The sequence below is a fragment of the Cnephaeus nilssonii genome (assembly GCF_951640355.1).
Source record: "Cnephaeus nilssonii genome assembly, chromosome: 8".
In the NCBI taxonomy this organism is placed as follows: Eukaryota; Metazoa; Chordata; class Mammalia; order Chiroptera; family Vespertilionidae; genus Cnephaeus; species Cnephaeus nilssonii.
This window is the reverse complement of record NC_137079.1, coordinates 39,156,645-39,175,813: the sequence shown is the minus strand read 5'-3', so window position 1 is coordinate 39,175,813 and position 19,169 is coordinate 39,156,645. Positions and strand designations below refer to the sequence as shown.

The 19,169-nt window shown below is 43.5% G+C and overlaps 1 protein-coding gene across 10 annotated transcripts in view; it reads right to left on the bottom strand.

The window, feature by feature from the left end:
* GGACT (gamma-glutamylamine cyclotransferase) overlaps positions 1-19,169 on the bottom strand; it is a 49,950-nt gene that overhangs the window by 13,861 nt on the left and 16,920 nt on the right. For 3 of the 10 annotated variants that reach the window (XM_079779446.1, XM_079779451.1, XM_079779450.1), the window contains exons 3-4: positions 12,010-12,044; positions 7,904-8,034 (exon numbers count right to left, since the gene is read on the bottom strand). The exons of 2 other annotated variants lie outside the window; for them this stretch is intronic. In XM_079779446.1, coding sequence (XP_079635572.1) covers positions 7,904-7,979 — 76 coding nt within the window. In that variant the 5' untranslated portion in view covers positions 7,980-8,034; positions 12,010-12,044. Of the gene's footprint in view, positions 1-5,824; positions 6,262-7,903; positions 8,035-12,009; positions 12,045-17,973; positions 18,093-18,349; positions 18,434-19,169 lie in introns of those variants that run through there. 5 more of the 10 variants (XM_079779449.1, XM_079779452.1, XM_079779448.1 and 2 more) reach the window with 5 other exon arrangements.

Here is a 19,169-nt window from a genome sequence, read left to right as displayed (position 1 = left end):
GCATCCTTATAACCACTGTTTTGAACTCTGTATCTGGTAGATTGCTTGTCACCATTTCGTTTATTTTTTTCTGGAGTTTTGTCCCGTTCTTTCATTTGGGACATGTTTCTTTGTCTCATTTTGGCTGACTCCCTGTTTGTTTCTACGACTTAGGTAGATTTGCCACTTCTCCCAGTCTTTGCAGAATGACCTTATGTAATAGTCCTGTGAGTCCCAATGGTACAGTTTCCTTTCTCACCTGAGCCAGGTGCTCCAGGAGTGTCCGTTGGGTGGGTTGTGTGTGCCATCCTTTTGTAGTTGAGCTTTGACTGTTGACACATCAGTTGGTGGGCTGGACATTCGGCCTGACTGTGAGGGTTGGCTGTGACTACAGTGGATAAAACTGTTGTGTGGGGCTGATCCCATGAATAGGGAGTCACTTTCGAGGAGTTCTGGTGCTAACCAAGTCTGCCCTTTGGGTGCATCATTTGTGGATTTGGTTGGGTGGTGCTCTGGTGTGGTTTAGATCTGGCCATCAGGTGTGTTGTTTTGGAGACTCTTGGGAGGGCTAATTTGCCTACAAATGTCAGGTGGTCATAATAATCTGGCCACTCAGTGTACATATTCAAGCTCCTGCTTTCAATTCTTTTGGGTATACTAGTATACACAGAATTGGGATTGATAGATCATATGGTATTTCTATGTTTAAGTTTTTGAGGAATCTCTATACTGTTTTCCATAATAGCAGCACCATTTTGCATTCTCACCTATAGTACACAAGAGTTCCAATCTCGCCACATCCTTGCCAGCACTTCTTCTTTTTTTTTTTAATAGAATAATGGCTATCCTATCTGGTGTGAGGTGGTAGTATCTTATTGTGGTTTTGATTTGCATTTTCATAATGGTTAGTTATGTTGAGTATCTTTTTCATGTGCTTATTGGCCATTTGCGTATCTATCTTGGAGAAATGTCTATTCAAATCCTTACCCATTTTTAATTAGATTATTTTTGATTGTTGAGTTCTAGGTGTCCTCTGTATGTTCTGGATATTAACCTCTTACATATATATATGATTTGCAAGTATTTTTCCCATTCTGTAAATTGCCATTTTACTCTGTTGATTTGTATCCTTTGCTGTAATTTTGATGTCATTCAACTTATTTTTACCTTTGTTGTCTATGATTTTGCTGTCATATCAAAGATATCATTGCCAAATCCAATGTCATGAAGGTTTTGCCCTATGTTTTCACCTGAGTTTTGTAGTTTTAGCTCTTACATTTAGGTCTTTGATCCATTTTGAATTCAATTTTGTATATGGTATAATGCAAGGGGGTCCAACTTCATTCTTTTGCATGTGGCTATCCAGTTTTCCAATTGTTGAAAACACTGTCTTTTCCCCATTGGTCTTGACACCTTAGTAAAAAATCATTTGGCAATATTCCAAGGGGTTATTTCTGGGCTGTCTTCCATTGGTCTATATATTTGTCTTTATGTCAGTACTACACTGTTTTGGTTGCTGTAATTTTGCAGTAAGTTTTGAAATCAGGAAGTATGAGATCTCCAACTTTGTTGTCCATTTTCAAGATTGCTTTGCTTATTTGGAGTCCCTTGAAATTGCTGATGAACTTCAGGTTGGATTTTTATATTTCTGCAAACAAAAATGCAGTTGGGAATTTTGATAAGAATTAATATTAAGTCTTTCAATCCATGAACATAAGATGCTATTCCATTTATTGAATTTCTTTCAGCAATGTTTTGTAGTTTTCAGAGTATAAATCTTTTATCTACTTAGTTAAGTTTATTCCTAAGGATTTTATTTTTTCAGATTGTTCAATGTTAATATAAAGAAATGCAACTGATTTTTGTGCACTGATTTTGTGTCCTGTGACTTTGCTGAATTTGCTCTTTAATAGTTCTAATAGTTTTCTTGTGGAAATGTTAGGGTATCTATATATAAGATTATGTGAACAGAGATAATTTCACTTCTTTTCTTTCCAGTTTGGGTGTCTTTTATTACTTTTTTCTGCCTGGTTTTCCCAGGTACGTCTTCTAGTACCATGTTGAATAAAGGTGGTAAAAGCAAACATCCTTGTCTTAAAGGAAAAGGTTTTTCTCTCACCATTGAATATGATGTTAGCCATGGGCTTTTTCTATATAGTTTAAATGTTTTTTCATGAAATGGTGTTGAACTTTGTCATGTTTTTCTGTATCAATTGTGAAGATTGTGTGGTTTTTCCAACCTCATTCTGTTAGTGCAGTGTGTATTACACTGATTTTCCTATTTTGAACCATCCTTGAATCCCAGGAATAAATCCTACTGGTCTTGGTATATAATCCTTGTAATGTGTTGTTAAATTCTGTTAGTATTTTGTTTAGAATTTTCGCATCAATCTTGTCAGGGATATGAGTTTGTAGTTTTCTTATAGTGTCTTTGTCTGGCTTTGGTATCAGGGTAATGCTGAGTGTTCCATCCTCTTCAATTTTGGGGAAGAATCTGAAGAGGACTGGTGTTGATTCTCTTTACATGTTTGGTAGAATTCACCAGTGAAGCCATTTGGTTCTAGAATTTTCTTTGTTGGGAGGTTTTTTATTACTGAGTCAACCTTTTTACCAGTTAAAGGTCTGCTCAGATTTTCTATTTCACCATTATTTAGTCTTCGTAGTTTGTGTGTTTCTAGGAATTTATCCTTTTCATCCAGGTTATTCAATTTGTTGGCATTCAATTGTTCACTGTACTCTCATAAACCTCTTTATTTCTGTGAAATGGATTGTCATTCCCCTCTTTCATTTCTGATTTTATATTTATTTGTATCTTCCCTATTTTTATCTTGGTTAATCTAATTAAAAGTTTGCCAATTTTGTTGTTTTCTCTATTGTTCATCTCTGCTCTAATACCTATTATTTCCTTCTTCTGTTACATTTGGGTTTAGTTTTTCTTTCCTTTTTTTTTTTAAGTTCCATATCTCCCTATACTCATGTTCCTTGTCTGTCATGTTCACACAATTTTCAAGGGCCTCTGTGAGTGTCACAACCAATAGAACATGTGGAAAGTCTATCGTATTGGCTAGATCCTCTCAGAACTGAAGCCAGGGCTAACTCAGAATGTGCTGTGTCATTCGGGCCAGGAGCACATCAGGACCCTCCTGATTCACCATGCCCCTAGGCCAGGCTACAAGGGGTGGTACTGCCACTGCAGAAGGGGATGCTACCTTCTGAGGCTCACACGTTACTATGTCTTCAACCCTCTCCTCTTCTGCTATGTAGTTCCTTCTATGGCATTGGGTTATGGTCATAGTCTTGGATAAAATGCAAGAGTTTGATTTAATAAATACTGGATAGAAATAGCTGTAGGTGAGTCATTTGGGATTTTCTGGAACAAACTGAAGAGTGCACCACAATAGTGGTTCCATCTCCACTTTAATGTGAAGTAGAGACCAGGCAGGGCAGCCTTGGTGTTGTATAGATGAACATTTAAGGACACAATGTATGAAAGGCCTAAATCAAATTCTCATCTCCACCCTTAGTTAGCAACTGTCAGTCTTTGGGAAAACTATTTCAACTCTGAGCTTCTATTCCTGCTATTTAAACTGGGTTCCCCCTATCTGTATAACAGCTAATCCCTATTGACTGCCAACTGTAGGCCAGGCTGCAGCACCCAATGAATAATAGTCTCTTCCCCTTGACCGTGTCCCCTCCTAAGTTCTCTACCCCAACTTCTTTATCAAAATCATATGAAAACATGTGTTAGCTTATATTTTTCTCATAAAGCCCCTTAAAAAATAAATCAAAAAGGAATATTCTACATAATAAATGGAAGAGGGGATCAAGCCATATCAAGTATTGGTTGTGGCTTTAATGATTTTTCAGAGCCAAAAACACCTAGGAAGGTGATATTACATAGAAATGATCATGGTTGGGCCATAGGATGGTAATTGCGACTCCGCAGAAAATCAGTTCAGCAACTTTCTTCTTGAAGAAGATGGCAGCTTATTTTCATAAATGAAAGCCTGGCAATAAAAATTAAACTCCTTTTCTAGGAAATAATTTAGCCTACTAGAATGACCAAAATATAATTTTCTACTTTTTATCTGTTGAATTGAATCCTTTATATTAGTTTGAGAATAGTTACTTATGTAATAAAAAAAATAAAATTAATATTCTGCACTTCTGGCTCCTTTCACAAGAAAAACATCATTACCTTTCTGATTGTGTTTAGAACAACAAACACAGATCCTTCAGGAAGAAACTTATCCCGTGGGGATTGAGAAAGGATCAGAGTTAAACACTGAAACAAGCAATTAATTCCCATTAGAGGATTAAGGCAGTCATATTCACTTTGAATCAGAAAAACGAATTGTGAATAAAATCATGTACAAGCAAGAGGTTACTTGTCAAAGTTAATAAATTAGAAAATTGAAGGGCAAACTGGAATGCATAGAAGCTGAGCAGCCAATGAAGTCCTGGCGAAGAAACTGGTGGGTTCTGTATTCATGGGACAAGACCCACCATTCTCAGGGTGCTTCAGGAACATGGGGGTGGGTACAGTTTCTGCCATATGGTGCTGTCTAAAAGCACTGCCCACCCTGTTATGTCACCATCCCCCATGCACGATTTCCCTCTAGTACCTAATCATTAAGACGTGAGACATTAATTAACATTCTATTTAGCAATTTTCCTCTTGGGTTTTAGAGTTGATTCTAAAGGAATTCAAGCAGCATTTCTATAAACAACTTTACCAACCTATAAAGTATTGAGTGGGAGGTCACTTGGGAATCAAAAAGCCCAACCCAGCTGGTCTGGAATAATGTGGCCATCCAGGAGTCAGCACAGAGGTGGAACAGGCTCAGAGTCTAAAAAAGTTTCACTTCAGCAAAATTTGGCTAGTTTAACATTGTCAATATTTAAGAAAACAAAAACACTCATGAAAATGTCCATCTGGCCTGGCACTGCTTGAAATGCCTGTCACTTATTCAGCAGTTTTCTTTCTTGAAACACAGTCCACCTACAGTTTCATATTTCATCACTTAAGCAGAAATTGAAAGCGATTACAAGTCCTTCGCATAATTGTTAGAAAAAAAAATCGAGCAGGAAAAACCTAAGCCACCTGGTGGTAAGAGTGTAAAAGGCAGGATTTAATTTAAGAGTTCATTGTGCTAGTTTACAAATTACAACGACTGCATATGCCTAGACCACATTTAGAAACACACACATACCAAGTGAACCAAACAAGAAAAGAGCTAGTATTTAACTCTTCTTAAACCAATCTGCAAAAGGATTTACATGGACACCAACTTCTACTATGAAAACAACCTTTAAAAAAAGGTGTCTCCATAAAATATTCATCCTGTCTGTATTAAAATTTAATGATATGAAGAAATGTTAGTAAAAGCTGTATGTAATCACTTCAAACTGTTTTCTCCAAGCGATAAAACATCAAACCACTAGCCCTACCCGGTTTGGCTCAGTGGATAGAGCGTCGGCCTGCAGACTCCAGGGTCCCAAGTTCGATTCTGGTCAAGGGCATGTACCTTGGTTGCGGGCACATCCCCAGTAGGGGGTGTGCAGGAGGCAGCTGATCGATGTTTCTCTCTCATCGATATTTCTAACTCTCTATCCCTCTCCCTTCCTCTCTGTAAAAAATCAATAAAATATATAAAACAAAACAAAACATCAAACCACTAACAATGCTTCCTGCCTGTTGTCAAGTTAAGACTGTTTGACTGGATTGGGGTCGCCTGAAGTTAAGGCCTCCAAGGAGCCTGCTGTGCACTCACCACTGGCTGGACGATGGACTGTTCCCGAGCACAAGCACCTGCCCAAAGACCTGCCAGAAGCTCCCTCTTACCTGTCCTTCCGCCACTTGCTGTATAAATTAGCTCTCATCGTTCAACATCTTCCGTAAAAGTCGGCTCCAGCAGAGCCCTGTCCCACCGAATTTGTGAGGGGCCCTGTCACAGCTGAGGACCAGTTTCAGTGGAGCCAACGGCTGCCCTGGTCCCTCCGAGGCCGCAGCAGACGTTACTGAGTGTGGTTGGATCTCAGTAAAAGCACAGATGACGCCGTGCGTGACTGCTCTAAAGAGGATTTTTATTTTACAGAAACCTCACATCTCAGTCAAGTAGCCACTTCTCTCCCTTCCTACTGTAACATTACTTTCCCCTGAGAAAACGCCTGTGTGTCTGATATAGTTACACATTAATTCCTCAGAAGTTTCTTAGAACTGTAGGAAACAGGTGAAAAAACAAAATGCCTTGAACTTTAAACTGGAGCTCGGCCTGCGAGCATGAAGCGCTCTAAGGTCACGTCACTCTCCCCTCGGAGGGGCGGGCGGGGACGGCCAGGGAGGGCTCCGGGCGTCCTGTGGGCACTGTGATGCTTTCATTCTCTGGCTTGCTAGTTGCTTTAGAGCAATGACAAGCGCTTCCTGCCCAGCCAACCCCGCTGAATGCCCCGGAGATGTTTATGGCAAACACCTTCCTTACATTAACCAAGCAGCTCCGGTGAAATGGCGGCACCTTTGAAATCAAGAAGTGAGGGCCTCTACTCCCATCACTCCCTAAACTCCCCCTTCATGGGACCCTGCAAACAAACAGGCCCCGCAGGGTCTCCCGGCCACACTGGGTCCTCTGCATGCTGCCTCGGCGACCATCCTGTGGGGTTTTACTCTTGGGCCATGCCAGAAATTTTTAAAAGAAGAAATCTTACTGCCACACCACTTAATGGTAATTGTGTTGTCATTTTAAAAACACAGTGACCAACAAGGGAGATGACCAGCCCGCAGGCCCTCTCTGATCATCTGGAAAGGACCAGCAGGAAAATTCCCAAACACTGAGTCAGGGAAAGGGTTCTATGGAAACGGAGGATGGTGACCTGGCCAGGCCTGCCAGGGCCACGGCTCCAAATACCAGGCACAGCTGGGAGCGGAGGTGCAGCCAGCTCCCACGGCTCCCAGCAGGAAGCGCCGGGGCCTGGAACCACCAGTCGGAGTGGAATGCTGTGGAGACAGCACGGGGCCTGACAGCAGGTCTGAGGCCCAGAGAAGAGGTGCAAGAGTCGTCATCACGAAGAGCCTGCCTGCCCTGTGGGTGAGGCTTCAGGAACAAGACTTTACCTGCTGGCCACCTGTGGCTCAGAGGGGAAGATACAAATAATGCTGGCCACCACGACTGAGAGCATTTACTGTGTGCCTGGCCCATGCCATATGTTTCACTTGTATTTTCAAGAACACAACTCCGAGATCTCCTCACTCCCTAGCTTCCCCCATTGTACAGATGGGGATCTGAGACAGAGGTGAGGTGACTTCCACAGGTGTGTCTGCCTTCACACCACCTTCCTGCCCTACAAAATGAGCCCTCAGCTCTAGGAGGGGGACGCTCCTGATTACCTCCCGCCCAAAACTCAGGCTGGAACAACTTCCAGCCACCAGAGGGCAGCTTGGGCCACTGCCCACACCAGGTTCCATTTGCATCTTCCTCGAGAAGGCATCTCGGGTACTTACTGAGCACCAAACAAACACCAGGGCAGTGGGCTGGGGAATCCGCAGTCCAAAGCGGCCACAGTGCTGGAATTCCTAATGATTGTACCTGTGTAAGCGGAGCCTGCTGACACTAGAGCGTGCTCCAGTGAGCAGGGGAGGTCCGTGCAGCCCTACAGGCATACCCATTCTCGGTGCCCAGAGCAGGGAACCCTGGGGGACCCACAATGGATGGGATTCAGTGAGGACAAGGTAACGTCTCACATCTATGACTGGGTCCGCCGGAGAGGCCACACTTTCCACTCCAAGCAGAACTTGCTCTGAATGCAGGAGAAGGCAATGGAGTTCTAAGAAACAGTAACAACCACAAAGCCTACCCTATCTTCCTGTGTACCAGACGGCCACACACAGTGAGGACGATGACACAGAGGGCAAGGGGGCTCAGAGTACCTCGCGTTTCTCTTCCTCCCAGTCTTTGCTCCATCGTCAGGAGCTGAGGGTGGGTCGTGTTGGTAAAAATGTACATATGTCAAGAGGGGAAATAAATACAGTTGAGATTGTTCTGAGCAGAGTTTCCAGTTCTGGTAAGAATAAAAGACATATGCATGCACAAGTTATGAAATATCATTTCTGTGATTCCACATGAGTTAAATACTCCTATGTTGGCATTTAAATTTAAAATGGACATTGTACAATCCTACCTAATAAAATAGTAATATGCAAATTGACCGCACCTTCGCTACGCCAAAACCACGCCCACCAGCCAAAGCCACACCCACCAGCCAATCAGGGTGAGTATGCAAATTACCCAACAAAGATGGCGGCTAATTTGCATACGGTGAGGGAGGGAGGAGTGAAGACTGAAGACAACTTAGAAGGAAGAAGGAGGAAAAACGGAAAGCAAGGTGGCTGCCAGAGGGAAAGCCCGGGCGGGGCGGAGCGGGGCAGAACGGGGCGGAGCGGGGTGGAGCTGGGTGGGCAGCAGTGGCGAGCAGCGCACGCGGCCCCAACGGCCGCTTGCAGGATTCTTCCTGCAAATGGGCTACTAGTTATAAATATGAATGATAAGCTCAATACTAAGAATTTAATATAATAAATAATGGTAAAATGACAAAATATAAATGATAATAGCCCTGGCTGGTTTGGCTCAGTGGATAGAGCGTTCAGTCTGTGGACTGAAGGGTCCTGGGTTCGATTCCGGTTAAGGGCACATGCCCAGGTTGTGGGCTTGATCCCCAGTAGGGGATATACAGGAGATAGCCAATCAATGATTTTCTCTCTCTCCCTCCCTCTGCCTTCCTCTCAAAGAAATCAATAAAAGTGTTTGTTGGTTTTTATAAAAGAAACAGGTGCCTGACACCATTCTTCTTTAAAAAAATTAAAGAGCAACTAAAAAAAACAAAACACCGTGACAAGTCAAGAGAGAGAGACCACAGAAGAAAGGGGAAAACTTACTTAGTGCCTTATGACTGCACTCTTTCTGCTTTCTGAACAAGGGACCTTGCATTTCTCTCTAAACTGTTTCTCAAACCACGAGCTCAGGAGTGGGGGTTGAACCTTCTCTTCACATCTTCCATGTCTAGCACAGCTCCGTGTATGCAGTAGGCACTTAATACCTGCTACAGTAAAGCGAGTGGTTCTTCCTCTCAGTCCAAATTCCCAGAGAGACCCTGCAGGCCTTCAGTCTGGAATTTCTCAATTTCTCTTTGTCACAAAAAAACAAAAGTTCAAATACTGCTTTGGGTATAAATCTCGGGGAATCGGGCTCTGCCCCCATTTCCTTCAGACGCCCACTCACCTCGGCAAGGTCGCCCACTCACCTTGGCAAGGTCGAGGGAGAGAGAGCCCAGTGCTCCAGGCCCTTAGGCTCCCCCGGGGCCAGTTATACCCTGCCCTGGCCCCTGCCTCCCTGGGAGTAGGGACAGTGGTCAGCATCCATTTACCTTACAGAGATGAAAGGCCACGTAGAACCTGCAAACTAATCTCTAGGGACAGACCCAGATCAGTGGGGGCAGGAAGATGGAAATGTTCTTCTCTTTTGTCAAAATCACTAACCTGTGCACTTCATGGGTGAATTTTCTTGCATGTAAATTATACCTCAAAGAAAGTTAATCTAAAAAAAATTAAATGAGGTCATGGGAAGAAGGCAATTTGTAGGCCACTCAGTCTGTAATTATTATTACTGGCTTATATTCTTATCTGAGTTCAAAATACTTCACAGTCCATAATCAAGAGCAAACACGTATCTTTTATTCAGCATTTTTCCAAACATCCAAATAGTTCCAAAGTATTTCTGACGCAGATTTGTGGTGGCCTCCCTTAAACTCATTCACTTTCTGGAACCCAACATGCAGTGAAACTAGCGGACAGACCTGTCTGTAACTGCTGCCTGGGGTCCTGGGAGGAGGCAGCAGAAAGGGAGAGCAGTCCCGGTGTGATCGAGGGTGCAGGGCCCTCCAAGGGGCAAGGACTGGGAACAGGACTCGGGCCTCACCAGCTGTCAGCACCCACCCAGGGCCTGTCTGACCACGCAGAGGCTTCCGAGGTTGGCTACTAAGAAATGCAGCAAACGACTTGCCTTTTAGAGTATTTTTGCAAGCCTGCTAGAGGAGAGTACAGCTTTTAACTGGCTTGCTGGCAGTTGTTCAAAATATATTTTTTCTGTTTGGAACAAGAGCCCAGTCAAAGGAGAGAGAGCTAAGAATCTGCATGTTGTCAAAAACCACAGTCCATTCTGATGGGCATCGGAAGGGCCATCGGGTTTGGTTGAAGGCAGGTAACTCCCTTTCTACCTTGTATGCCTCCAAATGGTAATTTTTTTTCCTCTTGGTGACAACTCAGACAGTAAGCAATGGAGGGAAAGGTAATGACTATCCTAGTGTATTATTTATATACTAGCATTCCCGTTGCAGGAAAAATCCTGCAATAGTGTTTCCTGCTGCACTCTACCCCACCCTGCCTGCTCTCCTCCCTTCTCCCCCGCCCCGCCTTCTCCACCAGCCCACCTGCTCTCCTTCCTTCTCCCCCGGCCCCACCTCCGCTCCTCCCTTCTCCTCCCCACAGCTTGCTTGCTTCTCCGCAGCTTTGCTCCCTTCTGCAGCTCTTGGCTTCTTTCTACGCTGTCTTGATATGCAAATTAGCCGCCATCTTGGTTGGGGTAATTTGCATACTTGTCCTGATTGGTTGGTGGGTGTGGCTTGGCTGGTGGGTGTAGCGAAGGTGCAGTCAATTTGCATATTTGTCTATTATTAGGTAGGACTAGAGGCCTGGTGCACAAAATTCATGCACAGGTAGGGTCCCTAGACCTGGCTGGCAATCAGGGCCAATCGGGGCCTTCCTTCCCCTGGCTGCTAGCCAGGGCCTTCCTTCATTCCGCGCCGCCCCCTGGTGGTCAGCGCATGTCATAGTGAGAGGTCAAACTCCCGGTCAGTCGAACTCCCGAGGGGACAATTTGCATATTAGCCTTTTATTATATACGAGGATTTTTATTGGTTTCAGAGAGGAAGAGAAAGACAGACAGAAACATCAGTGATGAGAGAATCCCTGATTGGCTGCCTCCTGCACACCCCACACTGGGGATCAAGCCATAACCCAGGCATGGGCCCTGACCAGAAATGAAACCACAACTTCCTACTTTATAGGTCGATGCTCAACCACTGAGCCATTATTTAAAAGGTTTTGTTTTTCAGGAACATTTCAAGGTTATATTAACTTAAAATGGCTTTTATTTAACTGTTTTGTTTACTTGGGTGAGAAATAAGGAGTTTGGGAACACAACTTAAATTTAAGCTAGAAGCATCACAGAATAATAATTAAAAAATATCACATTGAGCCATTCCCTTCTAGGTAGTTTGCTAGCTAAATATTTTAGAAAGAATAGAACATATACCTGTTTAAACAACTCTTAGATAACCATCTTAGAAGTCAGGCCTACCCCAAAGTGATAATAAAACAGCTATAAATGCAAGTGAAGCCCCTAGCTAGGCCTGGGCCCAGGCCCCCTATCTCTAATATAGTATTTCATAGCTTTGGAGGAACAGGTCTCCCAGAGGGAGCACAGGACAGAGAGCCAAGGGGTCAGAGGTCAAAGCCAATCCACTGCTGACCTCAGGCTGCCTTGTCCAGGCCAAGTGAGGCAAGGGCACAGCAGGTGGCAGGAGATGGAAGGTGTGGTGCGCTTGGCTCCACTGGGGCCCAGGTCCCCAGGAGAGCCAACCAAGGGCCTCCCCCAGTGACTGGGGACAGAATGCATCAGTCAGCAAAAAGACTGAGAGAATGGCTGCCAAATCCAACTGCTAGATGTCCTGGAACACCGCCTGCACTATAACAGGAACCCTGAGCACTCAGAAACCACCAGCACAGGGGCCTCACCTGCTGCTGTAATGCCCCTCACCCTGTTCCCCTGCCTGCCCATGGCCCAGTAACATGAAATAATCCAAACTCCCTTTCCAGTGGGCTCTCCAAGTCAGGGCTCAATTCTTTTGGTAGCAATAACAGATTTACCTTCAGAATTTCCTTTTGCCAAAAATATTATTAAACAGCAAAAATGTTGTTACCTGGAGAATGTCAGGTAGGCAGAAGGAATGCAAACCTAGAAAGGTTAATTACCTCCATTAGTGCCAGCAGAGAATCACCCCAACACACACATACATGTGCACACACCCATTTTAGAACATTTTTTTAAAGGAAACTTAAAGAAAAACACACCCAAAACACAGAACACAAAATAAGCCTGATGGGTTTTTTGATTAATTACCTGTCCCCAAAGCATCCAAATCTTTTAGTGCTTTTCTAATTATCCCCACGTAAAACTCAATAAAAATTGCTGTGAGATTAGTGAAAACTCTGAATTAGAAGAGGCGAGTAGGAGAAGAAATTAAGAGCATGTTATTGAATATGCTTTAAACACTTTAGTGAATCCATTTACTCACATCCCTACGAGTACTAAACACAGCTGGTCACTGTTTGCTGACAGCAGTCAGAATTCTTTGATGCCAAAACTTCTAGAAAAATATGTTGTGTGGGAGTCAAAGGGGCTTCGAGGGGAACTGGAATCACTGAACTAAGTGAATCCAACCCTTTTATACACTATATCCTCTCCCCGATTCCCCAAATCCTGCTTTAAATGCATGTATTACACTGAGAGCCGGGCCCTGGAGGTGATCCTCAGGGTTCTCTCTAGGGCTTGGGGCTGGATCCCAGGACCCTAAATATTACTAAAAAGCACAGGTTGGTCTATACTTGGCTCTTAAAAAGCTCTTAAAAAGCACTTAAAAGCCAACACACAGTCCACTCCCGGGAGAGCAAAATCCCTGTTAAAATAAAAAAAAAATCCCTTGTGATCATCAGAGAATAGATGCTGCTACATTCAGTTTAAACACTTTTTCAGACTTACTTGAAAGCAACAGGACACTGGCTTTGGTTTTCATTATGAGACTTTTTTTTTTTTTTTTTTTTTTTAGCTTATAGTGTTCTTTCAATCATAATAAAGAGCTGGTATTCACAGTCTGCTAATATCTCAGGAGTTCCCCCCAAAGAAGAAAATAGAGGCCCCCCACCCCAGAGGACCATGCTTCACAAACCACCCCATGATTGAGGGTTAGGCAAACTCCTAGCTGAGACCCCTCACAACTGCGACTCTTCACTGGTCCTGAATGCCCAGCCCAGCGCGAACCTGGAGCAGAACAGCAGGGGCGGAGGGAGGCGGTTCCTCTCCACCCCAGAGCCTTTCTAGGGGGAGAAGAGGACCCACCGGGCCACAGCGGCCCAAGGACATGGTCCTTCAAAATGCATGCAAACTGAGCACTGTTTTAATACAGCAATGATTTCAATTGTTTTTGAGTTAAGGAATTTATCTCGGCCCCATCTTGGAGTAGAGACAGTTCTCCACGGAGCTGGTCCCTGGCTCGCCAGGCTTCGGAAAGACCGGCCTCGCCCAGGAGGGCTACACCTCCTCCCAAGAAGGAAAGGGGAGGCTTCCCCGACCCGTGCCTCCCTGTGGGCCAGAGAGCAAGCTCTGGAGGTGCCGGTCCCTTTCCTCCCCACACGACCCTTGACCTCTGGCCTGCTCTCCAGGAGGCTGCAAGGCCAACCCCTCCTCTCTAGGGCAGGGGGAGCTGTGAATGCAACCCAGCCCCGCCCAGACCTCTCTGGTAGATGGGCTGGCGCAAAGACACATATGGACCAAGTGGAAACTGGCTTGAGCCCAGTTTGTTAATTTCTCCTATTTCCCCAGGAGAGAGGAAGAAAATTAGCTGTATGGGGCTGTCAGTGGGTTTCTGGGAACTGATACATTCTCTTCAATCCTTCAGCAGCCCTGAAAGGCAGGTGTTATTGTCCCATTTCACACATGGGAAACCAAGGCTCAGGAGTTATTTAAAATAGCACAGCTATTAAATGGAATGGCCGGGTCAGGGGTGCGGGGATGGGGGGGAGAAAGAGGGGTTTGAAGGGGGCATGGAGGGGTACATGGAAGGAAAAAAGGGGAACATTTATAATACTTTCAACAATAAAGATAAATTAAAAAATTAAATTAAAAAAAAATGTCAAGGCTTAATCCAAAATCCACATACCTTCCCCCAACACACACTGTGGTCAACTAGGAGAAAAACACAGAGATTCTAGGGGGTAGAAAACACTGCCGCTCCTGCCGGCTTTCACAGCAAATGGCCAGGTGCAATGTGAAAGTACTGTTACTACCCACATAGCAGGGGCTGTGCTTTTAAGATCTTCTCTTTACAACTTTAAAGACCCAAGCCAGATTTGAAGTGTTTGTAAAGCAAGGAGTGATTCACCAAGCCACCAAGATTATGTTACTATTATCTGCCAGAGTTCAGTAATTCCAGGCTAGTTGAAAGGTTATTCATTCACTCGCCCACTCAGTATCATTTGAGCATCTATGGTGGCTCAGGCATCATGCTAAGTGCCAGGGACATGAATATAAACAAGACAACGGTCCCTGATCTAAAAGGCTGCAGTCTAATTGGAGAGACAAATACATTAAAAGATAAGGCACCAGAGAGGAGGCCAGTGGGACAGGCATGGGGAAGAGGGTATCCTGTGTCCTGAAGGAGAGCGCTACCCCAGCAGCAGAGCCCGCTAGAAGAACAGGAAACAGGCCGGCCCGGGGCAGGGGATGGGCAGGGGAGGAGAGGGTGGTCTGACCCTGGGAGCCGGAGCCAGAGCCGGAGGCCATGAGAACTGGGGAAGAGGCAAGAGAGGGGGCTGGGCCCAGGTCACTAGGGACTCCGGATTCCAGCTTTGTGTGATGGCGGTAGTTGAGGGGTATTAAGTAAGCCTGGGAAGTGACATGGTAAAATTTATAATTTAAAAAAGTATCTCCTGCGACCTCAGTGGAAGACCGCTGGCAATGTCGATGAAAGCTGAGCCTGGGTTTACCCCGTGACCCAGCACCTCCACTGCAGGCAGAGGCTCCACAGAACGGAACACAGCTGCACCAGAAAGACACGGTAAGATGGTCCCGATCAGCACATTCGAACGGCACAAAACGACATACTACCCCAGGGGTTGGCAAACTCGTTAGTCAACAGAGCCAAATATCAACAGTACAACAACTGAAATTTCTTTTGAGAGCCAAATTTTTTAAACTTAAACTATATAGGTAGGTACATTGTTATTAACTTAATTAGGATGCGTGGTATTTTGTGGAAGAGCCACACTCAAGGGGCCAAAGAGCCGCATGTGGCTCACGAGCCGCAGTGTGCCGACCACTGTACTACCCAAATGCCCCTCAACAATAAAATGGTCTAGTAAACGGTAACACTGTGGGAAATACAGCAAGAACAAATGAACAACTACACCTAACAGCCTGGATGAGCCTCACCAGCCAAGCCCAGGGAAGGGAGTCAGACAAACTGCCTACTCTGTGCCTGTATTCACAAGAAGGCGCACAGCAGCCGCACTGACCTCTGCGCCGACAGCAGAGCAGTGGGCCCCGCCCCCACCTCCCCGGGAGGAAAGCAACGCCTGAAGGGCATGGCCACCCGGATCTAGCTGCTGGTCCCATGGTGTGTTCCTGGTAGAAAATCCATCAGCTATAGGACTTTCCTTTTCTGATACAGCTTATACGTTGGTAAATGTACATTAAAATGTAAAAACCCACAGTAAGAGAGTAGACAACACCTTTGTGAGAAAAAGGCTTACAAGCATGAAACTACAGTGAACAAGAGGAAGGCACAGAATGAAGGGCTCCCTAAAACTTAATGGAATTTGCAGGTGAGGGAGATCAAAGGCTTCATAGGCGTGGCCTGGCCTGAGCTGGACAGAGAAGCAGGATATTCAGGGGCTTGGAAAGGGAAGTGGCCACCCGCTCCTCCCTCCCCCAGGGCGTGGGAGTGCAGGCAGATTCCCCGGGGCTGCAGAAGGCTCCAAGTCAGAACAGTCATTCTCAAACGGAAGAACCTCCAATCACAGAAAATATTAAATTAAATTTAAATGAAAAATAATTAATGAAATTTTAAATGAAAAGCAATTAAATGAAACCAACTGGAAGCAAAAAGGGCATTCCATGGGAGACTTAAAAAAAAAAGAAAGAAAGAAAGTGATGGTGATTTCCCTTAGCTGAAGAGACCTAAGATACCTAACGGCCCTGGGTAATGTGCAGACCTGTGGGCTCTGATTTGAATATATCAACTGTAGAATGACGTTTCTGAGGCAATCAGGAAAACCTTATAGGTATGTCTAGGTAAAAGATGATACCAGGAAACCTGACATTTTTTTAGGTATGAATAATAGCATTATGATTCCATAAGAAATGCATATGGATGTATCTTATTTTTTAGAGATGCATATGGATGTATCTAGGGTTTATGAAATACCATACCATTTGAGACTTTAAAGTACTTTAGTAAATAAAAAAATTAATGAGGTACATGTGGCAAAATCTTGGTAATTATTGAATCTGGGTGATAGATAGGAACAACTGAACTATTCTCACTACTTTTATAGATCTTCCCACTCCCACCAAGAAAAAAAAAAGAGATAAAATATTAATTAACAATATAAGAAATCCAAGAGGGAACATCAGTATATATATTACAGACATTAGAAGGCTACTAAGGGGATACAGTGAACAATTTTATAGCAATAAATTTTAGAACTTAGATGAAATGGAAAAATTTCTTAAAATACACAAGCTACCAAAGCTCACTATAGAAAAAAATAGTAACCTAAATAGCTGTATATCTAGTTATGAACTTTTACTCATAATTAAAACCCTGGCATAGAGGTAGATGGCTTTGTTGGTGAATTCTACCAAACATTTATGGAAGAAAAAGTACAATTATTAAATAAAATTTTCCAGATAAAAGAGGAAGGAACACTTCTCAACTCCTTTTATGGGGCCAATAGTACTGATAACAAAACCAAATAGACATTCATAGAAAAGAAAACTACTGGCTAATACCTCTTATGAACATAAACGCAAAAATCTTAAACAAATACCAGCAAATCAAGTCCAGTAATATAAAAAAGATAATACCATCACTGCCAAGGAATGCTTCATCCCTGCAATGCAAGGTTAGTTTAGTATTTGAAAGTCAACCAATGAACCATTATATAAACAGGTTAAAACAGAAAAACCTTATGATGATCTAAATAGATGCAGAGCAAGTATTTGGCAAAATTCAACAAAATTATGATCAAAATTCTCATCAAACTGTGAATGAGAACTTCCTCAATCTGACAAAGGACATCTATGAAAGACATATAGCTAACATCCATTTTTAAAATTAAATTTGTTGAAGTGACATTGATTAATAAAATTATATAGGTCTCAAGTGTATAATTCTACAATATATCCTCAGCATTGTATGTTTACCACCCAAAATCAAATCTTCTGTCGCCATATATTTGGCCCCCTTTACCAGGCTAACATCCTTTTTAATGGTGAGTAATCAAAGACTTCCTCCTTAAGATTGGACACAAGGCAGGGATGTCCACTCTCCCACATCTACTCAATGTTGGAAATTGAAGTTTAGCCAGGTGGTAAAAGAAGAAAAAGAATAAACGGAATGCACTTTAAGAAGAAATAAAATTAGCCCGGTCGGTGTGGCTCAGTGGTTGAGCGTCCATCTATGAACCAAGGGGTCACGGTTCGATTCCCAGTCAGGGCACATGCCCGGGTTGTGGGCTTAATCCCCAGTAGGGGGTTGCAGGAGGCAGCCGATCCATGATTTTCTCTCTTCATGGATGTTTCTATCTCTCTCTCCCTCTCCCTTCCTCTCAGAAAATAACAAATATATATATTAAAAAAAAGAATAAATAAAATTATCTTTGTAGTTGATATGATTGCATAGAAAATCCTAAAGAATCGACAAAAAAACTACTGTAACTAATAAATGAATTTAGCAAGGCCTGAAATATAAAGTCGATATATAAGAATCAATTACATTTTTATATACTAGCAGAGAAAAACTAGATCTTGAAATTTTTTTAAAATCTCATTTACAATAGTACCAAAAACCTGAAATATGGACAGACTTAACAAAATAATGCAACACCTGTACACTGGAAATTCAAACACCGGAGCACCCTGACTTGAAGTCACTCATGGAGAAGAGAGACTTTGTGGGACTGCACTGTGGACTCCATCAGGAAGCCAGCCCAAACGCCACTGGCGAAGCGTCCCCCGAGGATCCCTCAGATGGCCTGCAGCACTCCCAGCATCCCGTGTGTTTCACTCACACCTCCCCCGCTCTGTGGCTTGCTCCCTGCGTGTGCTCCTGAGAGCAGGATTTGGTGGACGGCTAGGAAGCACACGCAGGAAGCAGGCCAGGGAGAAACCACAAGCTTGAGCTATTGCATCACCTTCTTGAAAACAAGCGAGAGGCTATCATTGGCCTGCCAGGTGCACGGTAAGATTGAGAGAAAACATACCGAGCTTCAGAAGTCTGCCCCAGAGGAAGCAGAGCATGGAGTAGGTGTCTTCACACAAGGGTGAGAAGGCTTCAGAATCTCTAGCAGGACTGATGGCGGGTACCTCTCTCCTGAAGGCAGTTAATAAAGTGTGGAGGAAGTGACTGCTACTTCAGATGTGAAAACTGCAATGCAAACTCCAAGGATCATGAAAAATCAAGGAAACATGACATCACCAAAGGATCACAATCCTCTCCCCGTAACCAAACTCGAACACACAGAGATCTAAGGTTCACCGAATAAAGAATCAAAAATAGCTGTTATGAGGAAACTCAATGAGTTACAAGAAAATGCAGAAAGGCAATTCACTGAAATCAGGAAAACAATTACATACAAAAAATGAGAACTTTAAGTAACAGAAATCATAAAAAAGAACTAAATTCTGGAGCTGAAGAAGTCAATGAATGAAATGGAAAAAAAATGCAATAGAGAAAATCTGTTTGATTTATTCTGCTATTGATGCTCAGTGAAACAGAGTTAAAAGATAGGAACTTTGAAATAACCCAGTCATAAGAAGAAAAACAAATTGAAAAGAGTGAAGAAAGCCTATATGAATTATGGGACACCATCAAAAGAACCAATATATGAAGTGCACAGAAAACTTATTTAAAGAAATAAAGGCTGAGAAACTCCCAGACCTGAGAAGAAAGTTAGACACCCAAGTTCATGAAGCTAATAGATCACTCTATTATTTCAATCCCCAAGATATTCCTCAAGACATATTATAATAAAACTGTCAAAAAATCAAAGACAAAGAGAGAATCCTAGAAGCATCAAGAAA